Source organism: Blastocystis hominis (genome assembly GCF_000151665.1).
Source record: "Blastocystis hominis, Singapore isolate B (sub-type 7) whole genome shotgun sequence assembly, scaffold_3".
Taxonomy (NCBI): domain Eukaryota; class Bigyra; order Opalinata; family Blastocystidae; genus Blastocystis; species Blastocystis hominis.
The window spans coordinates 999,308-1,016,449 of NW_013171838.1; the positions used below are offsets into that span (position 1 = coordinate 999,308).

At 46.0% G+C, this 17,142-nt stretch overlaps 8 protein-coding genes; 6 read left to right on the forward strand and 2 right to left on the reverse strand.

Moving 5' to 3' along the window:
- Positions 1 to 584: 584 nt before the first annotated feature.
- On the forward strand, positions 585 to 3,223 carry GSBLH_T00003496001 (uncharacterized protein; the record flags this gene model as incomplete). XM_013042257.1 has 10 exons in its annotated part: positions 585 to 945; positions 974 to 1,407; positions 1,438 to 1,535; positions 1,563 to 1,640; positions 1,675 to 1,897; positions 1,927 to 2,101; positions 2,132 to 2,712; positions 2,743 to 2,867; positions 2,898 to 3,014; positions 3,046 to 3,223. 10 exons carry the CDS (start codon positions 585 to 587, stop codon positions 3,176 to 3,178), a joined length of 2,325 nt encoding a protein of 774 aa, XP_012897711.1. The 3' UTR covers positions 3,179 to 3,223.
- An 81-nt stretch (positions 3,224 to 3,304) lies between these two features.
- GSBLH_T00003497001 (uncharacterized protein) lies at positions 3,305 to 4,848 on the forward strand (the record flags this gene model as incomplete). Its single annotated transcript, XM_013042258.1, has 6 exons — positions 3,305 to 3,363; positions 3,395 to 3,575; positions 3,609 to 3,755; positions 3,787 to 3,954; positions 3,983 to 4,063; positions 4,093 to 4,848. 6 exons carry the CDS (start codon positions 3,305 to 3,307, stop codon positions 4,846 to 4,848), a joined length of 1,392 nt encoding a protein of 463 aa, XP_012897712.1.
- A 3,382-nt stretch (positions 4,849 to 8,230) lies between these two features.
- GSBLH_T00003498001 (uncharacterized protein) lies at positions 8,231 to 9,825 on the reverse strand (the record flags this gene model as incomplete). XM_013042259.1 has 1 exon in its annotated part: positions 8,231 to 9,825. One exon carries the CDS (start codon positions 9,823 to 9,825, stop codon positions 8,332 to 8,334), a length of 1,494 nt encoding a protein of 497 aa, XP_012897713.1. The 3' UTR covers positions 8,231 to 8,331.
- Positions 9,826 to 10,437: 612 nt separating this feature from the next.
- GSBLH_T00006662001 (uncharacterized protein) lies at positions 10,438 to 10,742 on the forward strand (the record flags this gene model as incomplete). The annotated part of the gene is made up of 2 exons (XM_013042260.1): positions 10,438 to 10,533; positions 10,563 to 10,742. The coding sequence occupies 2 exons, from the start codon at positions 10,438 to 10,440 to the stop codon at positions 10,740 to 10,742; spliced, it is 276 nt and encodes a 91-aa protein (XP_012897714.1).
- Positions 10,743 to 11,677: 935 nt separating this feature from the next.
- Positions 11,678 to 12,300, forward strand: GSBLH_T00003499001 (uncharacterized protein; the record flags this gene model as incomplete). The annotated part of the gene is made up of 2 exons (XM_013042261.1): positions 11,678 to 11,811; positions 11,847 to 12,300. The coding sequence occupies 2 exons, from the start codon at positions 11,678 to 11,680 to the stop codon at positions 12,298 to 12,300; spliced, it is 588 nt and encodes a 195-aa protein (XP_012897715.1).
- A 175-nt stretch (positions 12,301 to 12,475) lies between these two features.
- On the reverse strand, positions 12,476 to 12,990 carry GSBLH_T00003500001 (Gtr1/RagA G protein; the record flags this gene model as incomplete). Its single annotated transcript, XM_013042262.1, has 2 exons — positions 12,476 to 12,700; positions 12,730 to 12,990. 2 exons carry the CDS (start codon positions 12,988 to 12,990, stop codon positions 12,476 to 12,478), a joined length of 486 nt encoding a protein of 161 aa, XP_012897716.1.
- Positions 12,991 to 14,018: 1,028 nt separating this feature from the next.
- Positions 14,019 to 14,812, forward strand: GSBLH_T00003501001 (uncharacterized protein; the record flags this gene model as incomplete). The annotated part of the gene is made up of 3 exons (XM_013042263.1): positions 14,019 to 14,396; positions 14,426 to 14,572; positions 14,603 to 14,812. The coding sequence occupies 3 exons, from the start codon at positions 14,019 to 14,021 to the stop codon at positions 14,810 to 14,812; spliced, it is 735 nt and encodes a 244-aa protein (XP_012897717.1).
- Positions 14,813 to 16,946: 2,134 nt separating this feature from the next.
- Positions 16,947 to 17,137, forward strand: GSBLH_T00006663001 (uncharacterized protein; the record flags this gene model as incomplete). Its single annotated transcript, XM_013042264.1, has 2 exons — positions 16,947 to 17,069; positions 17,099 to 17,137. 2 exons carry the CDS (start codon positions 16,947 to 16,949, stop codon positions 17,135 to 17,137), a joined length of 162 nt encoding a protein of 53 aa, XP_012897718.1.
- Positions 17,138 to 17,142: the final 5 nt, after the last annotated feature.

A 17,142-nucleotide genomic window follows, 5' to 3' on the forward strand; every position in this document is an offset into this window, starting at 1 on the left:
GGCCGCCCTTCAATTGATGTTCAAGGTAAATTCCTTTGCGGACCTTCCAGGATAGTTGTCATCAAAAATACCTAGTCAGAATGATTTTCTGTACTTCAAATCCTTTCCCGAGTTTTCTACGATTTCGAGCGATATTAAGGGCAAGTCGTTAGCCGATCTGCAAATTTTGTTGAGTACCGTAGGCGTACTAAGGCCGCTGGACTCTTAGTACTTCCCGACGTTCTTTGAAGATTTGAACGAGATCGACATAAGGTTTGACGATCGTGACAACTATGCCTTGTTTGAAAGTTTTATTGCCGCAGTTTTCTCCTGCGTCCATCAGAATCTGGAGAAAGCTGCCTCCATCGAGCTGGACCCTGCGTTGTGTCAGCCCGACGTACCGCCCTTCGCCTCCTATCGATCTCTAGACCCCCGTTCCATTCTACCAGCAAGTGGGAACATGTACTTTTCAGTTCCTTCCCTTCTTGCAATCGGCCGAAATCGAAAAGCCGCAGACGCACTTCCAATCGCAGCCCAACAACAGCAGCTCCAATTTCGTGCCGTTGCTGCGCGAGAAGCACAACGCGAAGAGCGAGTTCAAGCTGATGGGCTGCGACGTGCTTCCGAACTGCTTCGTTCTCGAGGATTATTCGCGGCAGATCGGAATCGACCTCGTCAACCAGGAGCTTCACGGCTATCTCAACCCCTACACCTACGAGATCAATCGTACTCGCCTCCTCCTTCTCGCCACGCTCACCGCTAGACGTTTGCTACCCCGACTTCGCAGATCAAAAACCCGATCAAATCGTCCCGCCTCCCGCTTTCAGCGTGGACGCTTGCCAGATCATCGACAGCGAGCCCGCGCTTTCCGAGCTGATCGCCTCGCTTCTCCGCGAGCGCTGCTTCGCGTTTTCGCTGCGCGAGCATTGCTATCGGTCCTATCTCGGATTCACCTGCGCGATTTCGGTAATCCCCGCGGGGAGGTGCGAGGTAGATCTCCACGGGGACGCGGGACTTCGTGATCGACGCGGTGCGGCTGCACGACTCGCTGTGGCGGCTGAACGAAGCGTTCAGCAACGAGAAAATCGTGAAGATTCTGGGCGAGGAGGACTCGCTTCTGCTGAAGCTGCAGCGCGATTTCGGGATTTACTGCGTCAATTTGTTCTCGATCCACGAAGCTGCGCGCGTGCTCTCGCTCCCCGATACGTCCTGCATCGGCGTGCTCGCGCACTACACCGGACGCTCGCTCCGGCCGCTCAGCCGACTCTGCGACTGGAGGTAGGCTCGGGGTTTTTCTGGAATTCCAGAATTCGGCCGTTTGCGAAGTGGATGGTGCAGGACGTGTGCGAAGCGGTGCATTTCCTCCCGTTCGTCTGCGACTGCATGAAGAAGCAGCTCGTCGAGAACTCTCCGCCCTCGCTGAACCTCGTAGGAGTTCGATTCCCGCGGGACGGGTAGATCCACGACGTGCTTGCCCGCGGGAATGAGTCGTGTTTGAAGTCGTTCGAGAAGCCGATCTACTCGTTCGAGTACGGCAAGTGGCTGATCCCGAAGTGGTTCTGAAGAGAGTGGCTCACGCACAGGCTCGGCCTGCTCTTCAACAAGACGCAGAAGATGCTGTTCCTCTCGCTGACCTACTGGCGGGACATCCAGGCGCGTCTGTAGGCACTGATCGGGTTTTGAAGTCACCTCCAGCCTCGACGAATCGTGCGAATTCGTGCTCCCGCTCGATTGTTTCGTGCGGATTGTCTTCAACGCCCCCGCGGTTCCGTGGAGCCGGGTCCTGCGCGCGCGCTCCCCCGCGGTTCAGGCGTCCGCGGAGGTGCTGAAGGAGCTGGTGAAGCGCGTGCTGGAGATCAAAGACGGGAAGATGGCGGTGTACGCGATGATCGTCGAGGAGAGCGTGCGTCGGAGCATGGTAGGGAGTCCCGCGGGGATGTGAGGTAGCACTGCGAGGTGACGACGTGCCAGTGGAATCTGTCGGACAGTTTCCGCGTGGATCAGGTGGATTTGGGACGGCGATCGGAGGAGATCGTGCACGAGAACGAGCTGTTCGCGTGCGACTCGCAGGAAGGACTGCTGCAGCGCTTGCTGAACCACGGGACGTTCAAGCTGGTTCATTGTGGAAACGTGGAAACGGGGTGAGGCGTAGCGAACCTGTCGAACGACGAGGGGTATCTGTATTATAACCCGTCGTCGCTGCCGTACAACGCGACGACGCCGCTGCGGAACTCGATTCCGTATCTGCCGATCGAGGTGGACGCGAAGGGCGTGCGGATCAGCAACGTGATCCCCGCGAAGTACGTCAACCGGCACATCCGCGAGTACGTGGAGCGCGTGAACGCGTCGCGGACGCCGCAGGACGTGGAGGAGATGCAGCAGATCAAATCGAGTCTGCAGCTGCCGACGATCGCGAAGAATCTGATGATGCTGGGCTCCGTGCTGGAGGACGATATGATCTCGCTTTCTTCCGACGACGAGACCGTCCTCGACGACGAGCTGAAGCAGATCGCCGTGGATTTGGCGTCCGAGGAGTACCAGCCGCACTACCCGCCTCGCACGCTCCGCGAGATCTACTCGCTGCCGCATAAGAACCGCGGGGATCTGAAGGACGGGCTGTCGATGAGCGTGAAGGAGCTGAACGAAGTGCTGGGCGTGGTGCAGAGCAGCGAGCTGACGCAGGACGACCTCGACGCGCTGCTCACCGAAAGCTCCACGGCGGAGATGAACGACGTGGAACCGTGGAAACGGGGTAACGCGTAGATGGAGTTCCTGGACGCGATCGGCTGGACGTCGAAGGCGGACGATCTGGAGAAAGTCTTCGCCGTAGACGACTGCTATCAGGTGGTAGCGGAGGAACGAGCGCAGGAGCGAGCGCAGGAGACAACGTAGAGACGAGAGAGAGGCGTGAGGAGCAGGCTGGAGAGCTATGCGAAGCTGATGGAGAGCCGGGGCGGCGGAGAGAAGGGAGAGATGGAGATGAACGGGTTTGGACAGGGCAATGGAGGACGCGGAGGAAAGGGAGGCAGACAAGGGTGGGAAGAAGGATGGGACGGTGATGTGTAGGAGACGATATGGACCGAGGGGAAGCAATAGTGGTGGTGGTGGTAGTAGTAATAGTAATGGTAATAGTAATAATGGTGGGAACAGTGGAAGTGGAAGTGGTAATAGGAACATGAATATGAATCCTCGAGGATAAGTGAAGTTGGGAGGTGAAAGAAGAAGAAGAGGAGGAAAACGAAAAGGCGTGTTTGTTTGAAAAAGGCTCGATTTGGGGAATTTTTATTTTTTTAAGATCTAGATTCACTTATTGATTTACTAAATAATGTCTCTTGAAACTGATCCTGAGCGCGTATTTGAAATACTAGAACGAATGGGAGAAGGGTAGGACCGGAGTGCCGTTATGAAGAAATAGCTCCTACGGATCCGTGTGGAAAGCGAGACATATTAAGTCAAATCGAATTGTCGCGATAAAGATCATACCTGCTGATTCGGAGCTGAACGACTTGATGAAGGAAATAACGATTCTAAAGGAATGCAATAGCGATTATATTATCCGTTATTATGGAAGCTACTACAAAGATGGAGATTTGTGGGTATGATGTTTTCGAACAGAGTGTGATCTTCAGATTGTCATGGAATTTGGAGATTGTGGTTCTCTTGCAGATTCGATTAACAAGGAGGCCGGGTTTTTCACTGAGCAAGAAATTCAGTACATCCTGGCCTCCGTGCTGTTAGGAATTTCGTATCTTCATGCAAACAAGAAGATCCATCGAGTGGGAATGAGCTCGTTTTGTAAATTGGTAGGACATCAAAGCGGGTAATATTCTCTTCACCAAAGAAGGAAAAGCCAAGCTCGCCGACTTTGGCGTGTCTGCCAAGCTCGACACGACCCTCTCCAAGCGCAACACCGTAATCGGCACTCCCTTCTGGATGGCTCCTGAAATCATCCAGGAAATTTCCTACAACGGAAAAGTCCCTATTTTCGCCCTTTCTCCCATAGGCCGACATTTGGTCCCTCGGCATTACCGCCATCGAGCTCGCCGAAGGCGTTCCTCCCTACTCCAACATCCACCCCATGCGCGTAGTTTCCCCGTTTCCCCTTTCCTCCAGGCGATCTTCATGATCCCGAACCGTCCGTCTCCGCGCCTTCGTACCGCGGGAAAATGGTCCCAAGTCTACGCGGACTTCGTCGCCTGCTGCCTCGAGAAAGACCCCGAGAAGCGTCCCTCGGCCCAAGAATTGCTGCAAGTGGGTTCTCTGCGTGCTTTTACCTCGCAGCACCGCTTCGTCAAGGACGCGGCGATCGAACTGCAGGCCTCCAAGAAGGCGCCCGAAGCCATGCGCCGATTGGTCGACCGGCTTTTGGCGCGCCGCGCCGACCTCGCGAAGAAGAAGCGCAAATCCAACCAGGGAACAAATAAGGTACTTTTTTGGGAGTGCCAAAAATCAGACCGATTTCGGGGATACCGTCGTGTCGCTGAAAGAGGAGCCGGCGGAGTCCGCGGCGGAATCCAACACCATGATCGTGAAGTGCGTTTTTTTGTGTGTCGTCACGCCAGATCGGAGCCCAGCGGGTATGTCGCGCCGTCCAATGAGGGCACTGTGCGGGAAGTCCATTACCCTCCCGCGCGAAACCCCTATCGAATGAATCCGTCCACTCCCATCCAGCCGATCCGTCCGGTCGCACCAATTTCCGCACCGATTTCCGCACCAATTTCCGCACCAATTTCCGCACCAATTTCCGCACCAGTTTGGATGGACTCGGAAGTGAACGTGCAGAGAGGAACGCCGAGGCTGTCGGGAGGGAATGCGTCGACGCGGCTGGGCGTTTCGCGGCGTAGGGGAGGGGAATGGCGTGGAGGGTAGCGCCGACGACGATGATGCAGAGCGCGGTGGGGAGCGCGACGAAGGGGCAGAGCGAGCTGCAGCGGTACGCGTTGAAGCTGCTGCCGACGATCACGGCGAGGCAGCCGCAGAACCAGAGCTGCTTGACAGTCGAAATGGAGGGCGCGGTGAAGAGTAGGAGTGGATGGGGACGCGGAGAAGGGTGGAGGAGCTGAGGAAGCAGTTCGCGGCGGATCTGCAGATGCTTTTTGACACATATGAGAGCGAGATTCGGAGAGAGTGCGAGCAGATGAGGGAGATGGAGGAGCGCAGGAGAACGTGAGGGGTTGAGTGCGAGGCCTTTGCTGTGTTTGTGGGGTGTTTGTTGAATAAAGGAGTGGGAAGAGAGAGAGAGAGAGAAGGGGACGTTGATGCGACCAGGGGATTTTCAGAGAAGAGAAGAAGAAAGCATCCAAAATAGGAGAAGATGGATTGAAGTATTCACCATTCAAAATACAGACCGAAGTGGAAGTGATGAATACAACAAACACAGAATAACAAAGATCAGAATGTTAACCATATACAATAATTATAGTTATCACTATAATAAACCGCCATAAACTTATTTGGAGTAAAACAATTAGATACTTGAGGAAAACAGAATATAACAAAATGGTCAGCGTTTTTGATAGTATTCATATAGAAATAGCATAAACATTTATAGATTCGATAAAACAATCCAGAGAATCCAGGTATTTACTCCATGATTACGTTACTAGTAAAAAGAAGAAGATTTCCATGAACGGAGTTCAATATGAAGTGACTCTATATCAAGGAAACCATTCAAACGAATATTTGTTGAGTGAAATCAAAAATGGTAAAGTTGAAGGCCGTTGTCAGTTATTCAATCGTGGAATCCTGAGTCTATCATGGATGATGAAAAATGGTAAACGAATAGGTGAAATAACTGAATATGAGAATGGTAAGGCATTACAAAGAGAAAACTGGAATTCCATCCTTGGAAATAATGGAGATCGAAGAATGATCGAAAACGGTAAAGAAGGATTGATAATGGCAATTCGATGTAAGTGTAAACATGAAATGGGTGAAGAGAATGATGTGGTGATCTATCGAGGCGGATTTGATAAAGAAATGAATCGAAATGGTTATGGAGTGGAATATGAAATAGAAAATGGAAAAGAGAAGATTGAAGGGTATTGGATAAAAGACAAATTGATTCGAATCATTCGTGAATTTGATGCTGAAACTAACACTATGGTCGAATATGCTGAAAACAATGGTGAGGATGGGAATGGGAATATGGATTTATTGAATCGAGTTCCCATCTATGTTGGAGGATATTGTATAGAAAATGGTAAATATGTACGAAATGGAGTGGGATATTTGATTGATGAAACAAGCAGAACAGCAATTCGTGAAAGTGAGTGGGAACATGGAGAGGAAAGGCAATGTGTCGCTACTTTATATAAAGGTTGGTATGTTGGAGGAATGAAAGAAACTGATAAATGTGTTTTGTCAAATCAAAATCAAAATCAAAATCGAATTGAATTGAAATCTAATCCAATTGTACACGTTCCTCCCAAACGAATGAAGATATACAATAGTGAAGAATTATTTGAAATGGATTTGAAAGTAGAGGAATTGGTGATTTGTTCAGGCAGCTGTAATGATTTATATAAATTGGATTTGCGAAGATACAAATCGCTGCAATCAATCGAGATTGGCAATGACTGTTTTGAATCAGTGCAAGTATTCAAAATCTGTGAATTGAATCGATTAAAAACATTGATAATTGGCGAGAATTCCTTTAATCATAAAATAAAGTGCGATGACGATGAAAACATGGGATCATTCACCATTTTGAATTGTGAGTCATTGGAATCTATTGAAATTGCGGAAAATAGTTTTCGTGGTTATAATGGAGAATTTTATATGTTTAATCTGCCGCAATTACAGTCCATTAAAATTGGTATTATTGGATCAAGAGCAAGCAGTTTTCCACATTTCTCATTTCATATTCGAAGTAATGATATGATATTGTATATTTGATTGATTAGATCTTCCAAGTCTGCAATCCATTACACTTGGTGATTGGGCATTTTATGATTCCTCTTTTACATTGCTGGAAAGTATTATGTAAATTTGAATAGAATAATTGGTATAGATCTTCCATCATTACAATCCATTAAACTTGGTTATAGAGCACTTTGTGGACATGATAGTGTTCGTTCATCTTCATTGTTTATGGTCGGTATGGATGAAATCTTTGAAATCCTTGAACGTAGATCTTCCAAATCTTACATCCATCATTTCTGAAGAAGGAAGCTTTTTGTGTTCTTCAATGGTGACCTTAAATAGTATTTTTAAGTATTGAGTAGTAATTGTATATAGATATTCCAAATCTTCAAATTGTCAAATTACCTTGTTCATTCCAGTGTGTTCAATATAAATCTATTGAGAGTATTATAAGATGACATGATTTCATTCATAGATGTTTCTCCTCTTCTTGCTAATCTTGTCAAGGCGTCCATTTCTCTATTCCCAGAGATTGATTCAGATGAAATATTATATACACAATGATTATGAAAGAATGTGGTTGATTGATTGTTTTTTCCAATACATATTCCAATATCTTTGTTATTCCATATCCAACATATCAGAAATGTGAAATATAGATCAATCATTGTCTATCATCTATTTAGGTCGATAGTTTCCTCATACTACTTATTCTGTGATTATAATGATTGTAATACTTTTCTTTTTCTCTTTATTGTGTGTTACCTTTATGTATTATCAACCATGTATCGTTTTGGTACTTCACATTTCACATAATACTTCTAATCTGGTATTGTCTTGATTTTTGTTACGTTGTATCACTTATGGTGTTACCTTAATTGCCAAAAGACCATTAACCTTGAGAGTATTCGTGAACACAACTATAATGTTTTCCATTTGTATTACGTTGCTTCTCTCAAATATACAGTATGATATTTAAAAAATACTTTTAGTCTCATTACATATCAAATCTTTTAAGATCCCTCAGGATCTATTCTGATAGTGGCTTACACAGTATCTGATTGTTGTATATTGTTGAATTGCTTAACTAATATTTCCGTTTGTCTCATACACCACTCTGCGGTACATACATTCGATGAATACGATCAATGAAAACATACATATCTGCGTATTACAAAACATCATCGGTCTGTGCTTGAATTATATGTCAGTCGTCAATATGCTCGTTTCCTTTAGCATAATATAACAACTATGTGAAAATAGATAAACACTCACCATCGAAAGGTTTGCACATATTGTTATCCTTTTCTCTGTTTCATTTTTCCTTACACCGAGTGATATTTCTCGTAATATCGATTCTAAAGTTGTCTATTTCCAACAAAACCAGAAAAATAACTCATTCATTTACCTAGTATACACTTCTTTGCAATACATATATTTGGCTCTATTACTTTCCTTCAAATAGCAACACATCTAGAATAGCAACAGTTATTTTGAAACGATATTTGAATTCGCTTCGATTAAAGTGGACATCAATTGGATTTCTTGCTTGTTACCAATTTGAGTGCGTCGAGGAGCATCCGTCGTCTCCGGATTCTTCTCGCCCATATCTACTTCAACCATTTGAACTTCAGTAGACAGGTTTTTCTTTGCTTTGGTCTCATCCGATTCAATAATCTCCTTCTCCAGCTCGTTTATCGGTCCATAAATGATCTTTTGATTGCTGGCCTTCCAATCCACCTCCTCTTTTCGGTTAAATAACCACGATAAGATCCATGCGATCGTTCGCTCACTACTGAATCGGAACTGGATCTTCTCCCAGAAAGTAATTATGTACAAGTCCACAATCAGATTCACGATCATAAAAACTCCAACAGCCCAGAAGCTCCACAGCGACTCCTTCTTTTCCAAGTCATAAGGAAAACCAACCACCACGATAAAGAACTTCCGAATCTGTCGAGAAACCCAAGTTTCCCAAATGTAACAAGACAATGATACACAGCTAATTCGTCTCAAAAACGTAACATGCTTGTTGAATTGGTATCGCTTCAAAAGAGGACGCGATTCGTTGTCTGATAGATGCGATGCAAATACAATCACCAGACACTCGAAACCCAACTCACAGAAACGGACAAAACTTGGCTTTCTGTGGCTTAAAACGTTATTAAAGGGATCCGGATCTGTTACGAGATATAAAATAGCCACTGCAACAGCTATACCCATCATGCTACTTGCGTAAATCCAAAGAGGTTTCCATAATTTTGTACTCACCATGATTATTGCAATACACCCACCCACTAATCCAAAGGGAAAACACTGCGCTATCATGAAACTTCCTTTCCCGAACTTGCTGCAAATAATTCCCAAGAAGTTAAATTCATATTTGAAGAGCCATTCAGCCAGCATCACAAAAAAGTCGGCAATTGGTAAATAGAAAAATAAAAGAAGAACAGCAATTGCAGAAAGGATTACCACTTGGCGCTTATAATCCTTCCGAGCCCAAGGAATGCGTCGGACCAAATACACAGAAACCGGGACCAGTAAACCACAAGCTCCGATCGAATCCAGCGTACCCCCGTCCGTTCCGAGTTCAACTTGAGGGAAGCGGATGGACATGGTTTGAAAAATGCCATACTCCTGCCACCAATTTTTAAAGAATATCTCAACAAACTTGAGGACAATAGCAAAGGCAAATCGATATAGAAAGTAGCTCATCACAGCTCCTTTTCCTTTACTCTCTATTCGAATGATGTTCATAGTACACGTCATGGATGTAATGAACGTGAAAAATAACCCCATAAGGCAGATAAGTGCTAAGGGCGCTAATACAACTATTACAGCGATTGGAATTCGCTGGATATAGTGGAGTTCAATATCGTGATTCCAGTCACAAATACCAGCCTCAAATGTGTGAGCAAGTAGCATACCCAGAATAGCCAGGCCTTTTCCGTAATCACATGCATAAACTCGCTTGGATACCATATTCACAGGATCAACTCAGCAATACAGTAATTATGAATAAGAAGAAATGAAACGCCCATTAGTGAGTTCTAAATTTGAACGGATGTAATAGAAAGCTTGATCAATAAATAGATGGTTCCATAAACTCATAGAGCTGTAGAAGGTTTGGAAGATCACGAACTCATAATTGGGTCATTCTCCATTATCATAATTATATCGGTAAGACTCAGTAATCTGTGGATAAAACGAATTGGTTGTTTTCTATCCCCTGATATTTGCAGATTCATTGTCTATGATATCTTATTTCTCAAATTGTTCGAAATCGTCTATTATCACGATTGGGATGAATAATAGCAGAATTACAGAACTGTTTACAACTTCTACAGAAGTATGGGTATTGTGTTCCTTCATAAAAATAATCCTATTTCTTTAAGAGATTCAAAATCATGAATTACAGGATGAAGAGGAAAATAGTTTTCCATACTATAATTGTGAGTAATATTGGCGAAAGGATTCATTTTTCAAAAACGAGATTCTGAGAAAGAATTCTGTCTTTCCTTTTCTCTATTTCGCATTTCTATTCTGTCTGGAATAAGAAAATGAAGAAATAGGACGACAAAGAAAAGTTTGAGAATGAGCTCCTACGCTGAGAAGAAGAGAAAACTCCAGGAAGAAGAAGAAAAGGCAAAGGCTGTGGTGTCTGTAATCGTGCAGTTCCAAACGGCTGATGTACTACAAAGAGTGTTACTTTGATGTAGGGAGAGCGTAAGGGTCCTCAGATCGATATCCCAAGTAACTCTACACCTTCTCAGTTGGAGGAGTTACTAAATGAACTCCTTGAGTCCGAAGAGACGGTTCCATTCGCCTTTTACATAGATAAATCTGAAATATCGAGTTCTGTAAATGAACTTACCTTTGTTGCAGATTCTTCACTCTGATAATGTAAGATATCATTTGTACTCAATGCTGCCGCTTTTCCTTCTATCTGTACCTACAATGTTTTTACCTTATATAAACCCTATTGTCGTAATACTTACATAGATTAACAAATAAACCATATCAAAGTGATTCTGTTTTCTACTCGTTTCTTTCCCTTATTTTTCGTTTGCTTCAAAACGTAGCAATGCTGTAATCATACCAATGAATATTTCAAATTACGATGAGCAGATTTTTGTGTGTGTAAGATACATTCTGTTCTGCTTAACAGCAATAAAATCAATTCTGTCCCCATAATATTAATCAAGGTTGTGGAACAATCTATACCACTTATCCCAACGCCATAGAAATACTCTAGAAATGAAATAGAAAGTGGGAGTTGAATCTTTAACATTTATTTGTTTATTCCAAGAATAATGTCTATTATACGACACGCCAAATTTGCTGGATCGTGGTACGTTCAATGGACATAGTGTCTATGCGATAGGTACCCCAAACAGCAATCCGTAGTAAAGGAAATGATTTCTGGTATTTTTCTTTCCTCCTATTTGTCTTATGTTTAGAATGGTTCTCGGATGTCACGATCAAGGAAAAAGAAACCATCAAAGGAATCGTGGTTCCTCACGCTGGCTGGGTGTATTCTTTTTGTTTAGGCTCTCTTGTTAGATACTCCGGTAGAATTGCGGCCGAGTCTTTCGCTCACCTGCAAAATCAATCTGTGGAACGTGTATTTGTGCTGGGCCCTTGCCACCGATACTATTCTCAGTGGGAAATCTTCTTCCAATCGACAGTAGAAAGTGCATGCTTACTCAAGCTACCAAAGTGGAAACTCCTCTCGGAGATCTCGACGTTGATACGGAAGCAATCACAAAGTTGAAAGAATCTGTCTATGAAAAGTTGGGTTGTTCATTTGCAGAATCTCTTCGGCTCTTGCAGCATGCGAGACGAAGAAAACGAGCACAGCCTTGAAATCGAGCTTCCCTTCGTCTACCACCTCTTCGGATCGCGCGCCAAGGTGGTGTTAATGATGGTGGGCGCGGTTTCATCGAGCTACAAATCCAAAATAGCTCCGTTCCTCTCTCTCTTTTTTATCTTTTATACCATAGAGTCTTAGCGCCATTCCTCACCGACCCCAAAACGGTCTTCGTAATAAGCTCCGATTTCTGCCATTGGGGCTACAACTTCGATTTCCTCTACTACAAGGATCGCTCCAAGCCGATCTGGCAGAACATCGAGGAGCTGGACAAGCGCGGCGCGGCGCTGATCGAGCAGCAGTCGGCCGACGCGTTCGCGGAGTACATCGAGGACACGGACAACACGATCTGCGGTCACAACTGCATCGAGATCTTCCTGCGCGCGCTGGCGGCGAGCGGCCTGCAGACGACGACGCGGATGCTGCGGTACGGGCAGAGCAGCCGCGCGGAGAGCATGGCGGACAGCAGTGTGAGCTATTGCGCGCTGAAGACAGCGCTGAATGCGTGGATTGTTTGTTGCTCAAACACGAGAAATGTGGTATTCTTCGAAGTAGGGACGCGCACAGTCGAGATTCACGGAGATTAACGCTTCGTCTAGCGAGTGAAAACGAAAAGAAAGGGATGCTGGTGTGGGTGGCGGAGGACACGACCATCATCGACGTGTATTCGGTGAACGGCTTCATGCAGATGATCGTCTGCCCGTCTCGAATCGTAAAGCCTTCGTACGAGCTCCGATACTTCCTATTCTTCACTCCCCTTCTTCACACGCACGTCGTCACCAGCTTGAACTGCTTGATCGTGTTGCTGATCTTCTCGAAGCGATTCGAGTCCAATTTCAAATCATTGCTCGAGCTCGCCAGCACCAAAAACGTCGACCGCTCGAACAAAACCAGCTCGTCGCACTCCGTGAGCTCCGCGATCGTGTTGAGCTGCTTCTGGAGACGCTGCGAGTCGGGGACGAGGCTTTGGATCACATTCGACCATGCCTAAAATCGGGGGGATTTCTGGAATGTACGAGATAGAGGGTTTCGTCCCAGATGGAGGTGCCGAAGACGCTGATGGGCTTTCCTTTGGAGATGCTGGTGGCTTTTTCTGTGTAAAAACTGAGTTTCTGCGGGGAGACAAAAGAAAAGAAAGAAAACGTTGGCTTTTTCGGACTGGGGGATCTTGTCCATCTTGTGAACCAGGACGTAGACGAGCGAGTTGGCGCTGTACATGTTGAGCTTCTCCATGGCTTGCTGGTAGATCTTCCAATCCACCTACGGAGTGACAACATGGGAACTGGGTGGAACCTCCTGCTGGTCGGAAGCCACGTCAAACACGAACAGCATCATGCTAACTCCTGAGAAAATATCCTTGCTTCGGTTTGTAAATATGTCATTTAGAAAACGCTCTTGTCTATCGGTGAATCCGCTCCAGTATAACGCACCCTCCGCAGTCGAGAATATTTAGCACTAGATTCCCAAGAAAACGCACTCGGACTTGATCTACGTCATTTTCAAATTAGGGAAATAGCAAGCAATTTATAGCAGGATATACGTTGCAGACAGATGAGAGGCGTCCTTGGCTACTCATGATTTCGTACCACTCACGATTTACCTTCATAATTTGCAAATATGATTGAACGCATTGATGTCTTCCCCGCATCACAATTACCTATCAAGAGAACCTTTGATTTACCTCAAAACGAATCTGATACCTTTCCACAGAGTAGATCTTGCATTGAACGAACTCCGTATAGAATATAGCAAGAATATCAAAGAATAGGTGAAGAATCGAGCTTTGACAATCCCCGCGGAAATCACTTCCTTTTCCAAACGCAGCATGTTGTCTCTCACTCGTCATTCTGTGCGGGTTTTCCAAAAGTTTTTTGCTCGGAGCTACACATTCGAAGCGGTTGCGCGTGATCATCATGTGTTAGCAAATAATCTACAAAAGATTGCAGAGACGGACAGGAAATTCGTTTCTTATGAGGTTTGATTGCTCATCGGAAGAATTGATTATAGCCGGAGATCTGGGATACGCAAATCGCAATCTCGGACATAGAAGAGATGTACGGTACTTTGTATTGTTGATCAGGATGAAAACTAGAGTGTTGTGAAGGGGATGACGCATCTCAAGAGATAACTCTGAAAGAAATGGAAAAGTCGTATGAACTAACGAAGGAGATGGAAACCAGCATGGCCTTGCTTCGTTAAATCTGTGTTTGGGTGTGATGTAGACTGTTCTCTCGGGAATTTTACGAGTGCCTTCCTCGAACTCCACGCAGGAGCCGGCGGCGAAGACGCCTGCGATTGGACGCGGATGCTTCTCGCGATGTACACATCCTTTGCGCAAAAAATGAACTGGAAATGCAAGCTCATTTCGAAACTCGACGATGGCGACAGCTGCCACAGCAGCATTCTCAAGCTCGAGGGGGACGATCTAGCGTCCTATCTCTCCCTGGAGAGCGGCGTTCATCGCTTAGTCCGCATCTCTCCCTTCGACAAAAACCAGCGTCGACACACTTCCTTTGCCTCCGTCTCCGTGTCTCCCGTTCCGGAAGCGGCTTCCTCTCTCCGCATTCTCCCCACCGAGCTGCAGATCGATCGGTTTCGATCCTCTGGGCCTGGCGGCCAGCATGTAAACAAGACGGAGAGCGCAGTGCGCGTGACGCATCTCCCTTCTGGGATCGTGGCGGAAGTAGGAAAGAAAGGGAGGATCGATTGTAGTGCCAAGCGGAGCGAAATCAGCATCAGAACTTGGAGATCGCGATGGAAATGGTGAAGTCGAAGTTGCTGCTGCGAGAAGCGGAGAAAGAAGCGGAGAAGAAGCAAGAGGATCATGCTCGGAAGGATGTGAATGCGTGGAGCAGTCAGGTGGGAGAAGAAGGAAATCGTTAGCGGTAGATTCGATCGTATGTGCTGCATCCCTATAAAATGGTGAAGGACCATCGGTTTGGAGTGGAGGAGGGAGATGTGGAGAAGATATTGGGTGGAGATTTGAAGGGTTTTGTTGAGGAAATTGCGAGAAGGAAGATGTATTCCGATTTTGGGCTTTGCGTTGTTTGTTGGATTGAGAATATTATGAGGTGTGATGTTAGCTATTTCTATCAATGAAATATGTTCTTTGCAATAGTGGATGATCGTTGTGGAAATAACTGATATGTTAGCACTCAGTTACAGGCAATCCAATCTGGTATTTCTTTATTCTATTATGTTTAATATATTCACAGCACACCAACCCCTAATAGTCCCACAGTTCGTCCTAGATTCTTGATGACCACAAAATAGGATATTTATAGCATGCATTAATTATTCCCACTTCGTTAAAGATTCCAAAAGAATCCAAAGCTCATTCTTATTTTCCTGTCCACACATCCTCAATTAACCCGCTTTATATTTGCACCTATTAATTATAGCAGTTTATTTTGCAACGGAACTTCAATTTCCATTGAAGAATTTTTCCAGTTTTGGATACTAAGTAAAAGTAACGGTTTTATTCTAAAATGATTCTGTATCGAGCTAAAGTGCGTAATTTTATTGTTGTTCATTGATAGGTGAAATATACTACTCAAGGGAACCAAGCTGGTTCACTGTATGTGCCTGCAGGAACGTACGTGGATATTTTATATGAAGAAGATGGTTGCGCCATGTGCCAGACAGCAGATGGGAGCGTAGGGATCTGAAACCAAGCTTACTTTTTAGAGAGGGCTAGTTCCTCTTAATTTCTTGTCGAAAGATCGCGAAGACGATTGTTTTATCAATTTTGTATTTATTGACACTAAGATATGGATGATGATGTTGCTAATTTTGCCGGTGCTAATAAGGACTATGTATCTTGCTTTACTACGTCTACAATCCTAGGATGACGCTGTACACAGGGAGTTAAATGATGCCATTCTAAATCCTTGCTTGCGCAAGGTGGAGCAGCCAAAGCCAAAGGAAGTTCAGCCTGTAGGCTCGATTTCTGCCTTCTATGTGGTAGTTACAGCCCGACTCGGATTTAGCAAAACTGCTCGCGTTCAAACGTCATCAAAACGATGATTTTTACATTGACAATGACGACAACGGAGCAGAGAGGCAACGATCTCCTGTCTCCTCACCCCCACCCGAGGTTCAGCGAAGTCCGGTCACTTCTCCGCCTCGCGAGGTTCAGCGAAGCCCCGTATCCTCCAAGCCCGTCACATTCACACCCACATACAGCTCTCCTCCCGTCGCGCAATCCAAACCCAAATTCGTTTCGCACAGCGTGGATATGGATCAAGGCGAGCAGTTTTCGAGGCCAACTCGACCGAATCGGCCGACTCGACCTTCGCGGAACGGCGCAGCGAGCGGCGTGGGTCCATCTGCGAAGAGCAGCAGTAGCAGTTGTGCGGGTAGAGCGGTGAATCAGGATGGGGGGAGACAGGCGGGACGGTTTGGAGCTGCGGAGGAGGAGAAGCAGAGAGAGAATGGAATGGCGAGGGATGCGATGCGAGGACAGATGGGTCGAGAGATGAGGGGAGAGAAGAATGGGAGCGAAAGTAGACGAGCGGAAGCGGATCGAATGGAGAGAGAAAGAAGGAAAGCTGAATCCAATCCGCAGTACCAGAACTATCAGTCTGCGCAATCCACTCCGCAGTATCAGAACTACCAACCTTCTCAATCCAATTCTCGAAATCAGCCCATTCAATCAAGCTCTCGAAATCAATCCGCCCAATCCAATCCTCAATATCAAAACTATCAATCCGCCCAATCCAATCCTCAATATCAAAACTATCAGTCCGCTCAAGCAGCCACGCAGTATCAGAACTACCAGCCCTCCCAGTCAAACTCTCGAAGCCAATCTGCGCAACCCAATCCCCAATATCAGAACTACCAGCCCTCCCAATCAAATTCAAGATATCAAAACTACCAGTCTGCCCAGCCCACGCAGTCCAATCCTCGAAACCAGCCTTCTCAACCCGCTCAATCCACTCCTCAATACCAAAACTACCAGCCCTCTCAACCAAACTCCCGAAATCAACCCTCTCAATCCAACTCTCGCAATCAGAACTATCAACCCTCTCAACCCACTCCCCAATACCAAAACCCTCAACCCACCCAATCCAACTCTCGAAGTCAACCCACCCAATCCAACTCTCGAAGTCAACCCACCCAATCCAACCCACCTCCTCAGCCCTCACAGAACTCGAAAGCATCTTCATCGCAGTCCTCTTCATCCTCGCAACGTCGTGGCGTGGTGCGTCTTTCCATTCTCTCCCCACTCTAGATGCTTTTCTCCTTTTCCCTCAACGACTCGCGCTGCCTCACTGCCTCCAAAGGCGAGCAACTCATCGTCTTCCTCCACAAATCGCCGCCCGATTGGTACCTCTGCCAGAACGCCCACGGGCAGGTTTGGGTTTATCGCTCTTTTCTCCGTAGCGTGGAATCATTCCTCGAAATCGTCTTCGCGTGTATTAAAGAAT